Below are 18,360 nucleotides of genomic sequence, written 5' to 3'. Positions count from 1 at the left end.
ACAGAGTTCAAGCTGTCGCCCTGGGTAGAGTGCAGGGGTGTCACAGCAACCTCAAACTCTTGGGCTTAAGCGATTTTCTTGCCTCAGCCTCCCAAGTAGCTGGGACTATAGGCGCCTGCACCCTGCCCTGGCTATTTTTGTTGTTGTTGCAGTTGTCATTTTGTTTTAGCTGGCCTGGGCTGGGTTCAAATCCTCCAGCTTTGGTGTATGTGGCTAGCAACCTACCCACTGAGCTATGAGCGCTGCCCGCCTATTTTTAGAATGGAGGTCTCACACTGGCTCAGGCTGGTCTCAAACCTGTGAGCTCAGGCAATTTACCCACCTCAGCTTTCCAGAGTTAAGATAAAGGCATGAGCCACCACGCTTGGCCTCAGTTCTCTTTCTTGTTCACTTTTTTTTTTCTTTTGCAATTTTTGGCCGGGACTGGGTTTGAACCCGCTACCTCTGGCATATGGGGCTGGCGCCCTACTCCTTTGAACGACAGGCACCACCCTACTTTTTTTTTTTCTTGAGACAGAGTCTCAAACTGTTGCCCTAGGTAGAGTGCTGTGGCGCCCTAGCTCACAGCAACCTCCAACTCTTGGGCTCCAGCAATTCTCTTGCCTCAGTTTTTCTATGTTATTAGAGATGGGGGCGGGGGTCTCGCTTTTGCTCAGGCTGGTCTTGAACCTGAGAGCTCAAGCTATCCACCTGCCTCGGCCTCCCAGAGTGCTAAGATTACAGGTGTGAGCCACTGCACCTGGTCTGAATTCTCTTTCTTGTTCACATTTATAAAACAATATTAGGCTCAGCGCCTGTGCACAGCGGTTACGGCACCAGCCATATACACCGAGGGTGGCAGGTTTGAACCTAGCCTGGGCCAGCTAAACAAATGCAACAACAACAAAAAAAATAGCTGGGCGTTGTGGCAGGTGCCTGTAGTCCCAGCTAGTTGGGAGGCTGAGGCAAAAGAATCACTTCAGCCCAAGAGTTTGAGGTTTCTGTGAGCCGTGATGCCACAGCACTCTACCAAGGGTGACATAGTGAGACTCTGTCTCAAAAAATAGGGCAGGTGCCTGTGGCTCAAGGAGTAGGGTGCCAGCCCCATATACTGGAGGTGGCAGGTTCAAACCCGGTCCCAGCCCAAAACTGCAAAAAAAAAAAGTAAAAAAATAGGGAGGCGCCTGTGGCTCAGTGAGTAGGGCGCCGGCCCCATATGCCAAGGGTGGCGGGTTCAAACCCAGCCCCGGCCAAACTGCAACAAAAAAATGGCCGGGCGTTGTGGCGGGCGCCTGTAGTCCCAGCTGCTCGGGAGGCTGAGGCAAGAGAATCGCGTAAGCCCAGGAGTTGGGAGGTTGCTGTGAGCCGTGTGACGCCACGGCACTTTACCCGAGGGCGGTACAGTGAGACTCTGTCTCTACAAAAAAAAAAAAAAGTAAAAAAATAAATAGCAATATTAGGGGCCAGACTCTTGTTCACATTTAAAAGTAATACTAGGGGTGGGGCTCGGTGGCTGACGCCTATAATCCTAGCGCTCTGGGAGGCTGAGGTGGGTGGATTGCCTGAGCCAGAGTGAGACCGCATCTCAAAAAAATAGCCAGGGGCAGCGCCCATAGCTCAGTGGGTAGGGCATGGGCCATATACCCCGTTGTTGGCAGGTTCGAACCTGCCCAGCTAAAACAATGACAACTGCAACAACAAAAAATAGCGGGATATCAGGGCAGGAGGCAGGCGCCTGTAGTCCCAGCTACTTAGGAGACTGAGGCAAGAGAATCTCTTGAGCCCAAGAGTTTGAGGTTGCTGTGAGCTATGACGCTACAGCACTCTACACTCTACCCAGAGACAAAGTGAGACTCTGTCAATAAATAAATGGCTCGGGCGGCGCCTGTGGCTCAAGGAGTAGGGCGCCGGTCCCATATGCCGGAGGTGGCGGGTTCAAACCTAGCCCCGGTCAAAAAAATAAATAAATAAATGGCTCGATGGCTCACGCCTGTAATCCCAGGATTCTGGGAGTCCAAGGCGGATGGATAGCTTGAGCCCACGAGTTCGATCGATTCAGCCTGAGCAAAAGCGAGACCCCTGTCTCAACTAGAAATAGAAAAACTGAGGCAGGGCAGCGCCTGTGGCTCAGTGAGTAGGGCGCCGGCCCCACATACTGAGGGTGGTGGGTTCAAACCCGGTCCTGGCCAAACTGCAACAAAAAATAGCCGGGCCTTGTGGAGGGCGCCTGTAGTCCCAGCTACTCAGGAAGCTGAGGCAGAAGAATCGCCTAAGCCCATGAATTGGAGGTTGCTGTGAGCTGTGTGAGGCCACGGCACTCTACTGAGGGCGATAAAGTGAGACTCCGTCTCTACAAAAAAAAAAAAAAAAAAGAAAGAAAGAAAAACTGAGGCAGAGGATCGCTGGAGCCTAAAAGTTGGGGGGTGCTGTGACCTAGGACGCCACATCGCTCTACACAGGGCAACAGCTTGAGACTGGGTCTCAAAAGTAAATGGGGCGGCGCCTGTGGCCCAGTGGGTAGGGCGCCGGTCCCATATACCGAGAGTGGCGGGTTTGAACCTGGTCCAGGCCAAACTGCAAAACAAAAAAATAGCCGGGTGTTGTGGCGGGCGCCTGTAGTCCCAGCTACTCCGGAGGCTGAGGCAAGAGAATCACCTAAACCCAAGAGTTGGAGGTTGCTGTGAGCTGTGAACAGCTGCTGCCACAGCAGTCTACCGAGAGCGATAAAGAGAAACTCTCTCTCTAAAAAAATTAAATAAATACATAAACGCTATTTTGGTGGAAACTGGAGAGTTAGGCCCGTCAGGGGTGTGGACTCCCTCCCTCCAAGGAACCAAGGCCCCGCCTAGTCCTGAGCCCACTCCGCGATCCTGCCCCAGGGACTTTACGCACCCCTCTTCTCAACCCCGCGCCCTCGGGGTTGTTAGCTCTGTTAGCTCCCTGCTGAAAGGTCTGTACGTAGGAGACGCTGCTTCTGCGGCCCCTGGCCCAAAGAGGTCCCTTCGCAGAGGTGCCGGCCCGGCCCGGCCCTTCTCCGGCCGGTGGCTCACTCCTGCCACCTGCCGGTCGAGCGGGGCCGCGCGCCCCCGCCCACTCCGAGCCCTACGCGGGAACCTCTCCCGGAATCACGTCCTTTCTTGAAGCAGCCGGGAGGCTCTTGCTCCGACACGGCCAAACCTCGGAGCTGCAAACCCGACTTTTAAACAAATTCCCCCTTTTCTAAGGGCTAAGCCCATATAAATCCTGCCTTTAAACATGCTCAGAGCTTCCGACCTGTTCAGCCTATACTGAGACCCCAACTAAAAATTAGAATTTGGGGGACCTCCAAAGAGGAGATGTCAATGGGGAGATGCAGACGTCAATCATGAAATTATAATGTATTGAGCACCAAGTAGAACATGGTGGTCAGGCTTACTGTTGTTTTCCGTGCAATATCTCATTTAGGTCCGTGAGATCAGTATTATGTGCATATTAACATTTAAAAAGAATCCAACAGGTTGAGCCACTAGGTCAAAAACGCCCAGCAGGGCCGGGCGCGGTGGCTCCCCTGTAATCCCACCATTCCGGGAGGCCGAGGCGGGTGGACTGCTTGAGCTCACGAGTTTTGAGACCAGCCTGAGCAAAAAGCGAGAGAATCCGTCTCTACTAAAAATAGAAAAAACTGAGGCAAGAGGATAGCTTGAGCCCAAGAGGTGGAGGTTGCTGTAAGCTATGATTCCACGGCACTCTACCCAGGGAGACTTGAGAGCTTGAGACTCAAAAAAAAAAAAAAAAGCCCAGCAGGTAATGGCCAAGTCAGAACCCCCAGGCTCTTGAGCTAGTAACTGCTCGCAGAAGGTCCTCGGTCTTGGAAGAAGTTGCCTCCCAAGGTCTCTCTAACTAGCCTGCGCAACTCCCGGTCTCCGATAAGCAAAAAAACCCATTTCACAGAGCAGCCTCCTTCCCCAATCCGGTGCGTACGCGCGAGTCAGCCAACCGCCGCGACAGCGCAGGCGCCGCTCTAGCCCGCGCGGCGCAGTCGTCCCACATCTCGCTGGTAATGACGCACATCCGGGCGGTGGGGGAGTCAAGATGGCGGCGCCCATGGAGGTGGCCGTGTGTACGGATTCGGCGGCCCCACTGTGGAGCTGCGTTGTGTGGGAACTGCACTCGGGCGCCAACCTGCTCACGTACCGCGGCGGCCAGGCGGGACCTCGCGGCCTGGCGCTGCTCAATGGCGAATACCTGCTGGCGGCGCAACTGGGCAAGAACTACATCAGCGTCTGGGAACTACAACGGAAGGTCCAGCCGCGCGGTCTCGCTGCTGGGCTCCTTTGTTGGGGAGGGGATGAGCTGGGTTCCCGAGACTAAGGTCCCGGGAAGGGTCCGTGCGGGGCTGCAAGGCACCCAAATCAGGATAGGGGTCGAGGGTCGGGAGTCAGTTAGGGCGCTGCGCATGCGTGGGCCAGAAGGTGTTTGTTTTGTATGTTTGTGGGAAGAAACGTTAGCTTTGAGGCCTGTGTGATCAACGAGACAATCTCCGCATACGTGGAGCGGAGGGTGGGCTGTGGCCGGGGATGAGGGCAGATCTCTGCAGCCTGCCCTAGAACGGGGCTCTTAAGAGAGTTGGGAGAGGCTGGGGGATCCCTTGGGGCGACTGTTCACACAGGATCCTGGAGCGATAAATTTGATGAAAAGAGCCAGACTGGGGTGTTGTGGATCTAGTGGCATTGGAGGAGGAGACAGAAGGTTTGGGGGAGCCTCCCCAAGGGGTAGCCCTAGCCCAGGAGACTCATGTATTTATTTTACAGTCCCCCAAATGTGACGCAGACCTTCACCATGGACCCACCATTTCTGCTCTATCAGCAACCCAAATTGCAGCCCTGGAAGCTGCTTGCTGCCTCACCCGCCCACTCTTGGGGGCAGACTCTGTCCTCTGGCATTGCCTGATGGAATACACGCACAACCTATACAGTTTTCTCATTTTGGAGAGGAGAAAACTGAGGCTCAAGGTCATAGGTTAGACATTAGGAGCGGAGGGATTGAGGCTCAAACCTACCGAGCATTGGACTCTCAAGCCCCATGGTACTCCTAGACCCACTTTGCCCCACCAGGATCTCTTCTCCAGGAATTTTCTGGCCCATCTATACCAAGAAAATGGAGCTGCTTGTAGCCTCCACCTCCACCCTTCAAACCCTGGTGTGAACACTTCCAGGCCAGACCACACATTTTCCCAAACTATCGTGTTCCCAACTACTCTTTCTGGTGCTTGGGAGTCTAGTGTCTGGCCTTACCAGCTGCCTGCATATCCCCTTCCCTCACCATAATCCAATGTCATATGGGCTTCTGCACCAAGTTCATGTAGCCTATTATATATTCCCAGGACCAGCTTCAGCAAAAGATCATGTGCCCTGGGCCTGTCACCTGTCTGACCACGTCACCCAACGGCCTTTACGTCCTTGCAGGAATTTCAGAAAACATATACCTGTGGGAGGTAAGAGGATTGGGGCACAGGGGTTTTCACATAGGACACACTTCAAGAAGGAGCCCATCCCCATCTGAGTCTCACCTTCAGGGCATAAGAGAGCCACCTTTAGTTTAATTTTTTTGTTTGTTTGTGAGACAGAGTCTCATTGTGTTGCCCTCAGTAGAGTGCTATGGCATCACAGCTCACGCAACCTCAAACTCTTGGGCTTAAGCAATTCTCTTGCCTCAGCCTCCCAGACTACAGGTGCCTGCCACAACACCTGCCTATATTTTGTTGTTGTTACAACTGTCGTTGTTTAGCTGGCCCAGGCCAGGTTTGAACCCGCCACCCTCGGTATATGTGGCTGGCGCCCTAACCGCTGAGCTATGGGTGCCGCCCACCTTTAGGTTTAGATCCTAGGGCTGGGGCACCTAGATGGGTAGTTGCTTGAGGGTCTGGATTCCCCAGAGATCCTTGTAAGTCTCAAATAGGCATGGTCTTTGGATGGCCATGAGTGTACACCATGCACAGGACAGTGCAGGCTGGTCCCTAACACACACTGTGCGATCTCCTTTGGGGCTAGCATCTTTTCCAAGTTGGTAGTTGCAATTGGAGCTTATGACTTTAAAGGTACAAAGACCAAACATTGTCTCTGCAGGAGGGCAGAGCAAGGTTTTTTAACCCTTTCTTCCTACTGGGGAAACCTGGTGATTGTGCCGTCCAAGCTCACACACAGCTCAGCTTCTGTCATGCAGTCTTAGCTTAAGACAGAGAGTCAACATTTCAGGCTTTGTGTATAAGCCAGCTACCCAGCTCTGCCTTGGTCAGAGAAAGCTTCTTTTGAGTATCATGAAATGAGCATGGAAGCCAGGAAAACTTACTTGCAAAACCAGGCCTCCATGGGCTTGGCCTGCAGTTACTGCGTTGGCTCATTGGCTATGTAGTTATTAACTGTCCATTATTATTGGGGGGGGGATCTGCCCTTGTCACATGTGGAACAGAGTAGGCAGTGCAGAATACCTCCCCAGGGAGCTGCCAAGAGAACTACATGGTCTGGGCAGGAATTCTCTGAGTGATGGGGCATCTAAGGGTTTTAAACCTTAGTCCATGACTTTGAAACTAGGATGCAGTTGTTTGGGTAGAGAGAGAGAAACTGAGGCAGGGAGTAGCACCTCACAGGTTGCCTATCACTGTCCTCACCTTGGTTGGCATCTTTTTTTTATTTATTTTTTTTATTTTATTTTTTTTTGTAGAGACAGAGTCTCACTTTATGGCCCTTGGTAGAGTGCCGTGGCATCACACAGCTCACAGCAACCTCCAGCTCCTGGGCTTAAGCGATTCTCTTGCCTCATCCTCCCCAGTAGCTGGGAGTACAGGCGCCCACCACAACACCCGGCTATTTTTTTGTTGCAGTTTGGCCGGGGCTGGGTTTGAACCCGCCACCCTCAGCATATGGGGCCGGTGCCCTACTCACTGAGGTGCCGCCCGGTTGACATCTTTTTGGTGCAGGAGAAATGGGTAGAAATCAAATGACTTGTCTCCCAGTGGGAGGTGTACTAGTTTATAAAGTAGGCTAGTTTGTGTCTGGTGCATCAAGGCTGCTGCCTGGCCCAGGCTACCCCACCCTGATGGGGAGTTTCTGACTCATGTCAGTTGTGGCCACAAGGGGGCGCCCCGCGTGGCTGGACAGAGGCCTAAGCTTAGGCCAGGGTTGGCTTGGCTGTGCTTGCTGCTGTTGTGGGCTGAGAGTAAGTGGAGAGAGGCCTGCCTGGGGCTCTGGGCTTGGGGGTTGGTCTGTCCTCTTGCTCACACCTAGTGATGGAAACCTCACCCTCATGGGTGACGGGGCTCATGTTGGTTCCAGCCCTCAAGATTTCCTGGACAGTAGAGGTTATGTAAGCTGGCCTCTTTGAGATTTAGGGTTAACTGGATCCCATTTAATTGACTACCATTCAGTCCTCCACTGCTCTAGGTTAGGCCCAGAGAGGGGCTGTGGCTAGTCAGGCCCTGGGGGTTCTGTAGGTACCTGTCTGTTGTCACCTGGGGCTACCCCAATAAAGCACCACAAATGAGGGCTTCAGACAACAGAAACTTATCTTCTCCCAGGTCTAGAGACAAGAAAAAGTCCAAAATCAAGGTGTCAGCAGAGCTGTGCTGCCTCTTCCAGCTACTAGAGGTGGCCAACAGTCCTTGCTTGACATTCCTTGGCTTGTAGATGAGTCACTGCAGTCGTTACCTCTGTTATCACGTGGCCTTTTGTGTGTGTCTGTCCAAATTTCCCTCTCCTTGCAAGGACACCAATCACATTAGATTCAGGGCCACCCTACTCCAGTAGGTTCTCATCTTAATTATGTCTGCAAAGACCCTATATCCATCTAAGGCCACATTCCCAGGTCCCAGAAGTCAGGACTTAAACAGCTATTTTTTTTTGAGACAGAGTCTCACTTTATCACCCTTGGTAGGGTGCTATGGCAGCACAACTCACAACAACCTCCAATTCCTGGGCTTAGGCGATTCTCTTGCCTCAGCCTCCGAAGGAGCTGGACTATGGCCATCTGCCACAATGCCTGGCTATTTTTTTGACAGTTTGGCCGGGTCTGGGTTCGAACCCGCCACCCTTGGTATATGGGGCCAGCACCCTACCCACTGAGCCACAGGTGCTGCCCAGAATTAAACAGATTTTGCGCAATTCAACCTACAATAGCAGCTCTCCCACCCTTATCCTTTGGCAATGGGATGTCCACAGCCTCAGCACCTGGACATCCTTAGACTGAGCTTCCTGGCTACTGGTCACCCTCACGAGGGGCAGCATCCCTACCCCCTCTGCCAGCTACTGTCATAGCCTGCCCAGAAGTAAGTTCCCACAGTGACCAAATGGTCCCAAGGGAGGCCTACAGGTTCTGAGTGCAGCCTCCTCGGTGATTGCCTATAGTCCTGGGGCAGAGGCATGGGGAACAGCCACTGGGGTGCACTCATGGCAATGTGGTAGTGGGGTTCTGGGAGCTACAGCCATGTGTCCTCTCCTAACTCAATCCCCCCACCCCTCCCAGGTCTCCACGGGTAATCTTCTGGTCATCCTTAGCCGGCACTACCAGGACGTCTCCTGCCTGCAGTTCACAGGGGACAGCAGCCACTTCCTCTCAGGGGGCAAGGACTGCCTGGTGCTGGTGTGGAGCCTCTGCAGGTAGTCCTGGGACCCTCAGCCCAAGGCCCCACAGGGAAGCTCTGCACCAAGGCCAGGCAGGAGGGGGCTAGAGTACAGAGGATGGGCCGATTGTCCAAGGGGCCTGACTGTCTGTATCAGGGTCCAGGGTGCTTATGGGGACCATTCTGGAGTTGATTCAGATGAGGTGACAGGTGCTGGGTGGAGGCATGTGTGCAGGTGGTGGACACAGGAGGATCTCTCCTCTACTCCTGAGCACCTGCCCCTCCCCCAGTGTGCTACAGGCTGACCCCTCCAGGATCCCGGCCCCCCGGCATGTCTGGTCTCATCACACACTCCCCATCACAGACCTGCACTGTGGCTTTGGGGGGCCCCTAGCCCGGGTAGCCACCGCCTCACTGGACCAGACTGTGAAGGTAGAACGTGCCCCTATGAGGTTGGTGAGCCAGGCTGGCAGCTGCAGGTCCCTGGCAAGGGCAGAGAATGTCCTCCTCCCCCATAGTTGTCAAGATTCCAGATGGCTTCTAATCCCTTAATGCTCCCAGCCCAAGGACATCTAGAGAGGTGGACAGTCCAGATCTTGGAAATTCCCACTTAGTCACTTTGCCTGGCTGGCTCTCTGGCTGTGCCCTGGAAAACTTGAGAGTATCACTGCCCTTGAGTTTTGGCCAATGGTCTGGGGAGGGAGCCCCACTTCAGAACAAGCCAAGTACCTTCGCCCCCAGGGTAGGTTTTCCCAGTGGGAGCTGGCCCCTGTTACCACTTCGTTCTGGCCTCCCCCCATGTGCCTCCTGCCCCGCAGCTGTGGGCGATCTCTTCAGGTGAGCTGCTGCTCTCAGTGCTCTTTGACGTGAGCATCATGGCAGTGACCACAGACCTGGCCGAGCACCACATGTTCTGTGGCGGCAGCAATGGCTCCATCTTCCAGGTGGACCTCTGCGCCTGGGTAAGTGGCCAGCAGGCAACGTGGGAGGACTGGACACTGGGTGGTGGCCTGTGGGACCAGTACTTGCTGCTCATGCCTGCACTCCCCATAGCCTGGGCAGAGGGAGCAGAGCTTCCAGCCGGAGCAGGATACCGGGAAAGTCTTCATAGGGCACAGGTAGGGACCGTAGCTGGGGATGGGATGCTGGCACCCTCTTTTTTTTTCCCTGAATGGCCGGACCCTGATGCCTATTTTCTGCCCCAGGAACCAGGTGACCTGCCTGTCAGTGTCCACTGATGGCAGTGTGCTGCTCTCAGGCTCCCATGATGAGACCGTACGCCTCTGGGATGTTCAAAGCAAGCAGTGCATCCGGACCATGGCACTCAAAGGTGGGGCCCCTGGCGGGGCTAGAGGGCAATCCCAGGGATATATTGGTCTAAGTGAGAGGGCAGGGCAAAGGCAAGTGGGATGGGGCCTGATTGCCTCCTGCCTTCAGGCCCTGTGACCAATGCTGCCATCCTGCTGGCACCCCTGAGCATGCTGAGCTCGGACTTCAGGCCTAGCCTGCCACTGCCTCACTTCAACAAGCACCTACTGGGCGCTGAGCATGGGGATGAGCCACGCTGTGGGGGCCTCACATTGCGCCTGGGTCTGCACCAGCAGGTAGGACTCCCAGCAGACTCCTGTGGGGCCAATTCCGGCCTGGCTCCAGCACTGGTGAGCTCACCCTGATGAGGGAATAGGACCGGGGAGTGGGTCTCTGCACACCCTTGATAGCCGTGGTCATTGCAGTGCTGGAGGTTATTGCAGTCATTGCAGGCCGGAGGCTCCAAAACAGTAAACCACCTACTGAGAGAGAGCTCTAGAACCTTTGGCAAATTATTAGGCAAAGGGGCGGAAATTCCATATTTTGGAATCCTATTTGAATTCCATATTTTCGGTCCTAAGGATGGAAAAGTCTATGTCCTAGCTCCTGAAAGTTAAAATGCAGCCCGAGGTACAGAGGATGCGCAATCTGGGAGGCCCAGCCAGCTCTAGGCAGTTCCCCAATGCACTGGAGCCTCCCAGCAAGTCCATGGCTTGTGGGATTAAGTCACTATTCTGAAACATTCCACACTGGATAACAAATGCTCCAAGGCACTCATAGAAGCCCTTGAAGTAGGGCGGTGCCTGTGGCTCAGTCGGTAAGGCGCCGGCCCCATATACCGAGGGTGGCGGGTTCAAACCCGCCCCGGCTGAACTGCAACCAAAAAATAGCCAGGCATTGTGGCGGGCACCTGTAGTCCCAGCTACTCGGGAGGCTAAGGCAGGAGAATCGCTGAAGCCCAGGAGTTGGAGGTTGCTGTGAGCTGTGTGATGCCACGGCACTCTACCAAGGGCGGCACTCTACCAAGGGCGATAAAGTGAAACTCTGTCTCTACAAAAAAAAAAAAAAAAAAGAAGCCCTTGAAATAGACTGGGCTGTGGTACAGTTGGGGTTAAGGGGTCCCTGGGGACAACAGAAGCTTCACACTAATCTCCAGGGAGCTGCAGTGTCCTTGGTGTCTGGTGTGGGTGTCTGTCTGCCCTGCTGGGCTCTGAGCCCTTGGCAGTCCTCTCTGAGCTGATACAAATTGATTTTTTATCTGAAGGGTGCCCATCTCCCAGCCCCACAACCAGCAGACACCGTTATCTCTGTTGGGAGATTGGAGTGAGGCTCTATATCTGCCCAAAGCCTGACAGCAAGCTTGGGGGCAGGCAGCAGGGGCAGAAGCCATCCACTGTCTGGCCGTCCTGTGTCCCCTCTCACCCCTGATCATGCCAGGAGCATAAGCTCACAAGCTGGACTGGCCACTGGAGTGTGGGGGCAAAGAAGGCACCTGAGATCAAAAGGTGCCTGGGGGGCGGCACCTGTGGCTCAAGGAGTAGGGCGCCAGTCCCATATGCCGGAGGTGGCGGGTTCAAACCCAGCCCCGGCCAAAAAAAAAAAAAAAAACCACAAAAGGTGCCTGGAACTTTTGGGGTGAAATAGTTCTCTGCCACTTGGTTTCCTATGCAGATAGCTCATTGTCCAGGGATGTCCATGTCCTGGCCCTACCTACTGCAGTGACTCCAGTGGTTCCTGCTGATGCCAGTACCTTCCACAAGGCCACCCACCCAGCTTCCCACAGCAGGAATTCTGGAGGGTACTGGCGAGGCCTCCAGCAGTGCCACCCCTACCTGATACTTGAGCCCAGCTCCCTCCCTGATCCAAGGGCCTCTAGCCCTCTGCACCCTCTGTTCCCAGCTGGAATCCACCTGACTGTTCATCTGGAAGCCTGGCTGCACTCAGGTGCACCTTGTCTATTGCTGTGGAATCACATGAAGCCCCCATGGGGAGGGTGTCAGCCATTCCCACAGATGGGAGCAGTGCTGGCCATGGCAAAAGGATGGCTGGGCTGGCCCCAAGGCTCTAGCATGCCCAGTGTCATCCTGGAGATGGATCCCCACCCCACCCCCCCAACCACTTCCAACCATCCTGGTGGGTCCCACTTCTCAGGGTAGTGGCCTTGCTGAGCCAGTCAGCTCTCCCTGTAAGCTGTCTGAAAGGCCCTTGCCCAGCCCTCTGTTCTTGATTTTTGGTAGTCCCTTGAGCCCCACTCTGTAGTGTGGCCAGCCCCAGGAACTTGTTGGGTGCAGAGGCCGGGATCAGATTTGAAGATAAGAGAGCACACAGGGGAGTTATGATCTATATCCTTGAGAGGGACTGGCAGCCACCCCTACCCCATCTCAGTCTCCCCTTCTTTCGAATGAGACTGGAGGCCCCAGAATCACCACCTTGGCCCTTTGTATTGTAGGGCTCAGAGCCTAGCTATCTGGAACGGATGGAGCAGCTACAGGCAGTCATGTGCACCACGATGGAGAAGGTGGGCAGGGCCCGTGTGGGTTCGCCATGGGTGGGGCAATGCTGTTGCCCTCTGCAGCAGTGGGGATGAGTGACCCTCAAGTGTGAGGATCCTCAACCTTGCTGCTAGGAGGATTGTGCAAGTTTGCCTTTGTCCTCTGACCCTGTGCCCCTCCCCTAGAATGTCCTGGGCGGTCAGGACCAGCTACGGGTTCGTGTGACTGAGCTGGAGGACGAGGTGCGCAACCTGCGCAAGATCAACCGGGACCTCTTCGACTTCTCCACACGCATCATCACCCGGCCAGCCAAGTGAACCAGGGCTGCCTCAGGTGCAGACCCCTGTCCCAGTTGGAGACCCTCGGCCACCGTGCACCCCCAGGCCAAGTGGAGTTCAGGCTGCTGCAGTAGCTAAACCCAGCGAGCCTCCTGGGATCCAGGGCCAGCAGAGATGGCTACCAGCACACTCCAGGGCCAGGCTCGCTGTGCCAGTTTTGTATTATGTTTGGGGTTTTTACTCCTGTGATGGGGTGGATTTGTCTCAGTGCACTGATGTCTTATGTCACCTTAGGTTGTGTTGGTGCCGGTCTGTTTCTAACAAAAGATGATACGAAAGTTCTCCTCTTTGGCCTCTGTGTATCCTCAGTGAGCCCCAGTGGCCTGGTACTCAGGACAACCTCAGGTCCCCAGCATGGCTCTCAAAACCTTCCCAGCGTGCGGCAGTGCCTGTGGCTCAGTGGGTAGGGTGCCAGTCCCATATATAGGAGGTGGCGGGTTCAAACCCAGCCCGGGCCAAACTGCAACAACAACAACAAAAAAAAATCCAGGTGTTGGGCAGCGCCTATGGCTCAGTGAGTAGGGCGCCGGCCCCATATGCCGAGGGTGGTGGGTTCAAACCCAGCCCCGGCCAAACTGCAACAAAAAAATAGCCGGGCGTTGTGGCGGGCGCCTGTAGTCCCAGCTGCTGGGGAGGCTAAGGCAAGAGAATCGCATAAGCCCAGGAGTTGGAGGTTGCTGTGAGCTGTGTGACGCCACGGCACTCTACCGAGGGCGGTACAGTGAGACTCTGTCTCTACAAAAAAAAGAAAAAAAAATATCCAGGTGTTGTGGCGGGCGCCTGTAGTCCCAGCTATTCGGGATGCTGAGGCAAGAGCATCACCTAAGCTCAGGAGTTGGAGGTTGCCATGAGCTGTGTGACACTATGGCACTCTGCCGAGGGCAATGAAGTCTGTAAAAATAAATAAATAAATAAAAATAAATAAATTTAAAAAAAAAACCTTCCCAGGTTGGCAGAGGCTGGCCTCAGCTGAATTTAGCCATCAAAGAAGCAGATTTTAAGATCCAGTGTCCAGAGAAAAAAGGCAGTTCTCAGACATGAGTCTGCTGCCCTGTCCCTAAGACCACTCTGCTCCCTGTGGAGGGGGGTATCTTTTTTTTTTTTTTTTTTTTTTTGTAGAGACAGAGTCTCACTTTATCACCCTTGGTAGAGTGCCGTGGCGTCACACAGCTCACAGCAACCTCCAACTCCTAGGCTTAGGTGATTCTCTTGCCTCAGCCTCCCAAGTAGCTGGGATTACAGGCGCCCGCCACAACGCCCGGCTATTTTTTTGTTGCAGTTTGGCCGGGGCCGGGTTTGAACCCGCCACCCTCGGCATGTGGGGCTGGCGCCCTACCCGCTGAGCCACAGGCGCCGCCCCGAGGGGGGTATCTTGAGTGATGACAGCCCCATGGGGTCCGGGTCGGGGTGGATTGGTCTAGAGGGCTGTTGTGGGGCTGGCTCCAGAGGTAAGATGTGCCTTCAAGTCTAGCATTCAGCTCTGAAATATCATAGGGACTACTGGCTGTTATTTAAGTCCATGACTCTGGTGCTGGCTTACGGATGGGTTGCCAGGGGTGGCCGGGGTTTTAACCTTGACCTGGGACTGGGGAGGCACCTGGACATGGGATTCCACTGGCCACACCTGCCATAAAGGCCTCATTTCTTCCTGTCCGCCACAGAACCCAGAGGCCTCTTCCAGGATACAATGGAGTTATTCAAAAGCCATACCAAGGCTATTCTCTGGGAGGAGACACTTGGGCCTTCTCAGGTGGGGGTGTCACACCACACCTGGTGAAGGTGGCCACCATTTGTGGGTCAGGGGTAGGGTTGCTAAGGAATACATGCCCTCTGGCTATACAACAAGAATGTGCCTGTTGGGGCATCAAGGGTTGGATGAAGGCTGGGACCCCCTCCCTCATGGCCATGGGGACACTAAGCTGCCAGCCAGCACCTGGAGGACAGCCCAGACAGCCACAGAACTTTCTACAAGGCTGCCCCGACAGCCCTGCTTAATTGTCCAGAAAATCCATGTGATTGAACAGCTACTGTAATAACTGGGGCCATGAGCCAGCTGCCAGCAGTGAGTTCATGCTTTTAGGCTAATGTGTGTCCTTGTTCCCATCTCCAGGGTTCTGTGCCCTTGCAGCTGGTGGCCAGGCCCTGCTGCATCAGGTTGGCTGGGGCCTTGGTGCCACCATCTGTCCCCACTCTGTGGCCTACAGCCCCCCTGGCCAGAGAGCTAAGATGGGGCTGTTACCTGCTGGGTCAGCTCCTGCTGTCTGGGTTTGGACTCCCTGAGTACCAAGGTCTACCTGCTCTAGGCTGGTGTCCAGAGAGCCCCTCAACCCCTTGGTGGTCTCTGCTGGACATACCCCAGTGGGGGCCTATTGCTCCAGTCTTTAGCTGACTCTAAGCTGCCCTTGTTCCAGAATTGAGTGCCCATTCTGCACCCTAGGAGGCTTGGTCCTGTCTGCTGGGAGCAGACAAAAGCTGAAGGTGGTGGCTGACATCCCCCCACCTTCATCTGTATTGTTCCCCTGGGGGCCCTAAATCATTTCTGGTGTGTCCATCTCACCCATAGCTGGGGGGATAGTGGTTTAGTACCCCTGAGGGCTCCTGTCTGTAGTCTAACTTGGTTCTTAGAACACTGTTGTGGATGGATGAATGGATGGCTAGCCCAGGGGGTGCCCCAGCATTAGCTTATAGACTTATGCACAATGACTTGCATGCCCTCACCATCCCCTGCCCAGCCACTGGGCTGAAGCCTCTCTTTTGCAGGCTGCAGACAGCTGGCTAAAGATGAGGTTAGAGTTCACTTTGAGCCAGCCAGTATCACAGCCTGGCTGGTTCCTCCCCACCCCACCCCAGCTACAAATCACTTGGTGGCCTCAGACAAGTCACACCTGGGAGCTCAGCAGGTGCTCAACACCTTGGGATCCTACTTTCCTTCTTTCTATACATTTCCCTTGTGAAGGCCTTGGACACCAGGCCTCATCAGTAGTGACTCAGCATCTCCTCCCAGGACCTTGTCACACTGGGGGCATCACTACCCAGAGTGCACAGGAGGGGGAATACTCTGGTTTCATATGGCATAATTTATACACTGGGTGAGATCAAGACAATGGACACCCCACTTATCAATCCCCAGGGGAAGCCAGATGGCCCTATCAGGAACCTCTTTGGTGCTCCCTAAACCCATAAAGAGGAGGCAGCATAAGGGGAGTACTGGAGACTCAGGAAGGACCCAGAGCACCCATCTTTCATGGTTTGTGCTTATGTGCTGACAGACTGAGTCTGCCCAGACCACAGCAAGGTTGCCATTTCACACCATCAGGAAACCCAGAAAAACAAGTATTACAGGAGAAATCAGAATCAGTGCTGCTGGTGAAATGGGGCATCCACTCTGGAGAGAGGTCTGGCTGTTCCTCAAAAATTAAACAAGAGCTGGACAAGGTGGCTTACACCTGTAATCCCAGCACTCTGGGAGGCCTGGTGGCGGGGGTGTGGATTGCCTGAGCTCAGGAATTCAAGACTAGCCTGAGCCAGAATGAGACCCTGTCTCTAAAAATAGCTGGGAGTTGTGGTATGTGCCTGTAGTCCCAGTTACTTGGGAGGCTGGGGCAAGAGCATCACTTGAACCCAAGAGTTTTAGGTTGCTGTGAGATGTGATGTCACAGCACTCTACCTAGGGGACAGAGTGAGACTCTGTCTCCAAAAAAAAAAAAAAAAAAATTAACATTTGACCCAGCAATTCCATTCCTGGGTTTTCATTCACAGCAGCACAACCAAAAATAGCCATGAAGTGTGGAGCAACACAGGTATCCTTTGACAGGTGAGTGGACAAACATACAATATTGTTCATCTACATGTGGAATATCACACAGCCATGAAAAGGAAAGAGGCTCTGACACAGGCTACAACGTGGATGGACCTTGAGGATATCGTGTTCAGTTAGAGAAGCCAAACAACAATTGGACAAAATCTCTGTTCCACTTCTAGGAGGTCCCTGGACTCAGATTTATAGAGACAGAAAGTAGAATGGTGGGTGCCAGTGTTTGTAGAGTTAGTATTTCACAGAGATAGAGTTTCAGTTTGGGAAGATGAGAAAGTTCTGGAGATGGAGGGTGGTGATGGTTGCCAACCATGTGTGTGTGCTTAATGCTGCTAACATATGCCCTTAAAAAATGATTAAGGACGGGCGGTGCCTGTGGCTCAGGGGGTAGGGTGCTGGCCCCATATGTTGAGGGTGGCATGTTCGAACCGGGCTCCCACCAAACTGCAACAAAAAAATAGCCAGGCATTCTGGCAGGCACCTGTAGTCCCAGCTACTCGGGAGGCTGAGGCAAGAGAATCACCTAAATCCAAGAGTTGGAGGTTGCTGTGAGCTGTGACAGCACAGCACTCTACTGAGGGAGATAAAGTGAGACTCTGTCTCTGGAAAAAAAAAAAGATTAAGATAAATTTCATATATGTTTTACCACAATAAAAGTTTTGTTTTTTTTTTTTAGAGACAGAGTCTCATTTTTATCACCCTCGGTACAGTGCTGTGGCATCACAGCTCACAGCAACCTCCAACTTCTGGGCTTAGACGATTCTCTTGCCTCAGCCTCCCAAGCAGCTGGGACCACAGGCACCCGCCACAACACCTGGCTATTTTTTGTTGCAGTTTGGCTGGAGCCAGGTTCGAACCCAGCACTCTTGGTATATGGGACCGGCACCCTACTCACTGAGCCATAGGCACCATGCTAAAAAGATGCTTTTTATTTTATTTTATTTATTTATTTATTTATTTTTTTTTTGCAGTTTCTGGCCAGAGCCAGGTTTGAACCCACCATTTTTGGTATATGGGGCTGGCGCCCTAGTCACTAAGCCACAGGTGCCGCCCCCCCCAAAAAAGATGTTTTTTAAAAAGCCTGTGTTCGGGGCGGCTCCTGTGGCTCAGTGAGTAGAGCGCCGGCCCCATATGCCGAGGGTGGCGGGTTCAAACTCAGCCCCGGCCAAACTGCAACAAAAAAAAAAATAGCCGGGCGTTGTGGCAGGCGCCTGTAGTCCCAGCTGCTTGGGAGGCTGAGGCAAGAGAATCGCGTAAGCCCAAGAGTTAGAGGTTGCTGTGAGCCGTGTGACGCCACGGCACTCTACCCGAGGGCGGTACAGTGAGACTCTGTCTCTACAAAAAAAAAAAAAAAAAGCCTGTGTTCATATGTTCAACCCATATGGCAGCTGTTACCCTTGTATGAATGGAGAAACTGAGGCACAGAGCAGGAGGATAAGTGCAGGTGACTGGGCCACCTCCTTCTAATGAACACACAGCAGTGTTAGTGACTGAGCATAAGCTGTTGGTGTCACCAGCCCAGAACCAGTTGGATTTCTGCAGACTCTTGCTCTGTACAAAAGAACTGACCCCAGGAAGGGGTTAAACCTGGTACCTCACAAAGAACCAGGGGACCCTAAAAGCCAGGACCCTGGGGGATCCCCTGGCTCCTAGGACACCTGGATACCCACCCTCCTGAGTCGTCTCAAAATTCAATCCATTTTTCTGGCTGGTGTTTAGCATCTTATTTAATGGAGTTTTTTCTTTCCTCTTTAATACTGACTCCAAAAGGAGACAAGGGGTGTGTGTGTGAGAGAGAGATGGAGAAAAAACATTCAAGTTACACCCATTCATCAG

General features: G+C 53.7%; 1 protein-coding gene across 1 annotated transcript; it reads left to right on the top strand.

The window, feature by feature from the left end:
* Nucleotides 1-3,747: 3,747 nt before the first annotated feature.
* Nucleotides 3,748-12,992, top strand: WDR18 (WD repeat domain 18). The gene is made up of 10 exons (XM_053581546.1): nt 3,748-4,260; nt 5,342-5,452; nt 8,476-8,609; nt 8,863-9,004; nt 9,391-9,534; nt 9,626-9,690; nt 9,778-9,902; nt 10,010-10,176; nt 12,330-12,398; nt 12,558-12,992. The coding sequence occupies exons 1-10, from the start codon at nt 4,051-4,053 to the stop codon at nt 12,687-12,689; spliced, it is 1,299 nt and encodes a 432-aa protein (XP_053437521.1). The 5' UTR covers nt 3,748-4,050; the 3' UTR covers nt 12,690-12,992.
* The last annotated feature ends 5,368 nt before the right edge of the window (nt 12,993-18,360 follow it).

Source organism: Nycticebus coucang, chromosome 2, assembly GCF_027406575.1.
Source record: "Nycticebus coucang isolate mNycCou1 chromosome 2, mNycCou1.pri, whole genome shotgun sequence".
Lineage (NCBI taxonomy): Eukaryota > Metazoa > Chordata > Mammalia > Primates > Lorisidae > Nycticebus > Nycticebus coucang.
The sequence above is the reverse complement of the archived record's forward strand: the minus strand, read 5'-3'. Positions and strand labels throughout refer to the sequence as shown.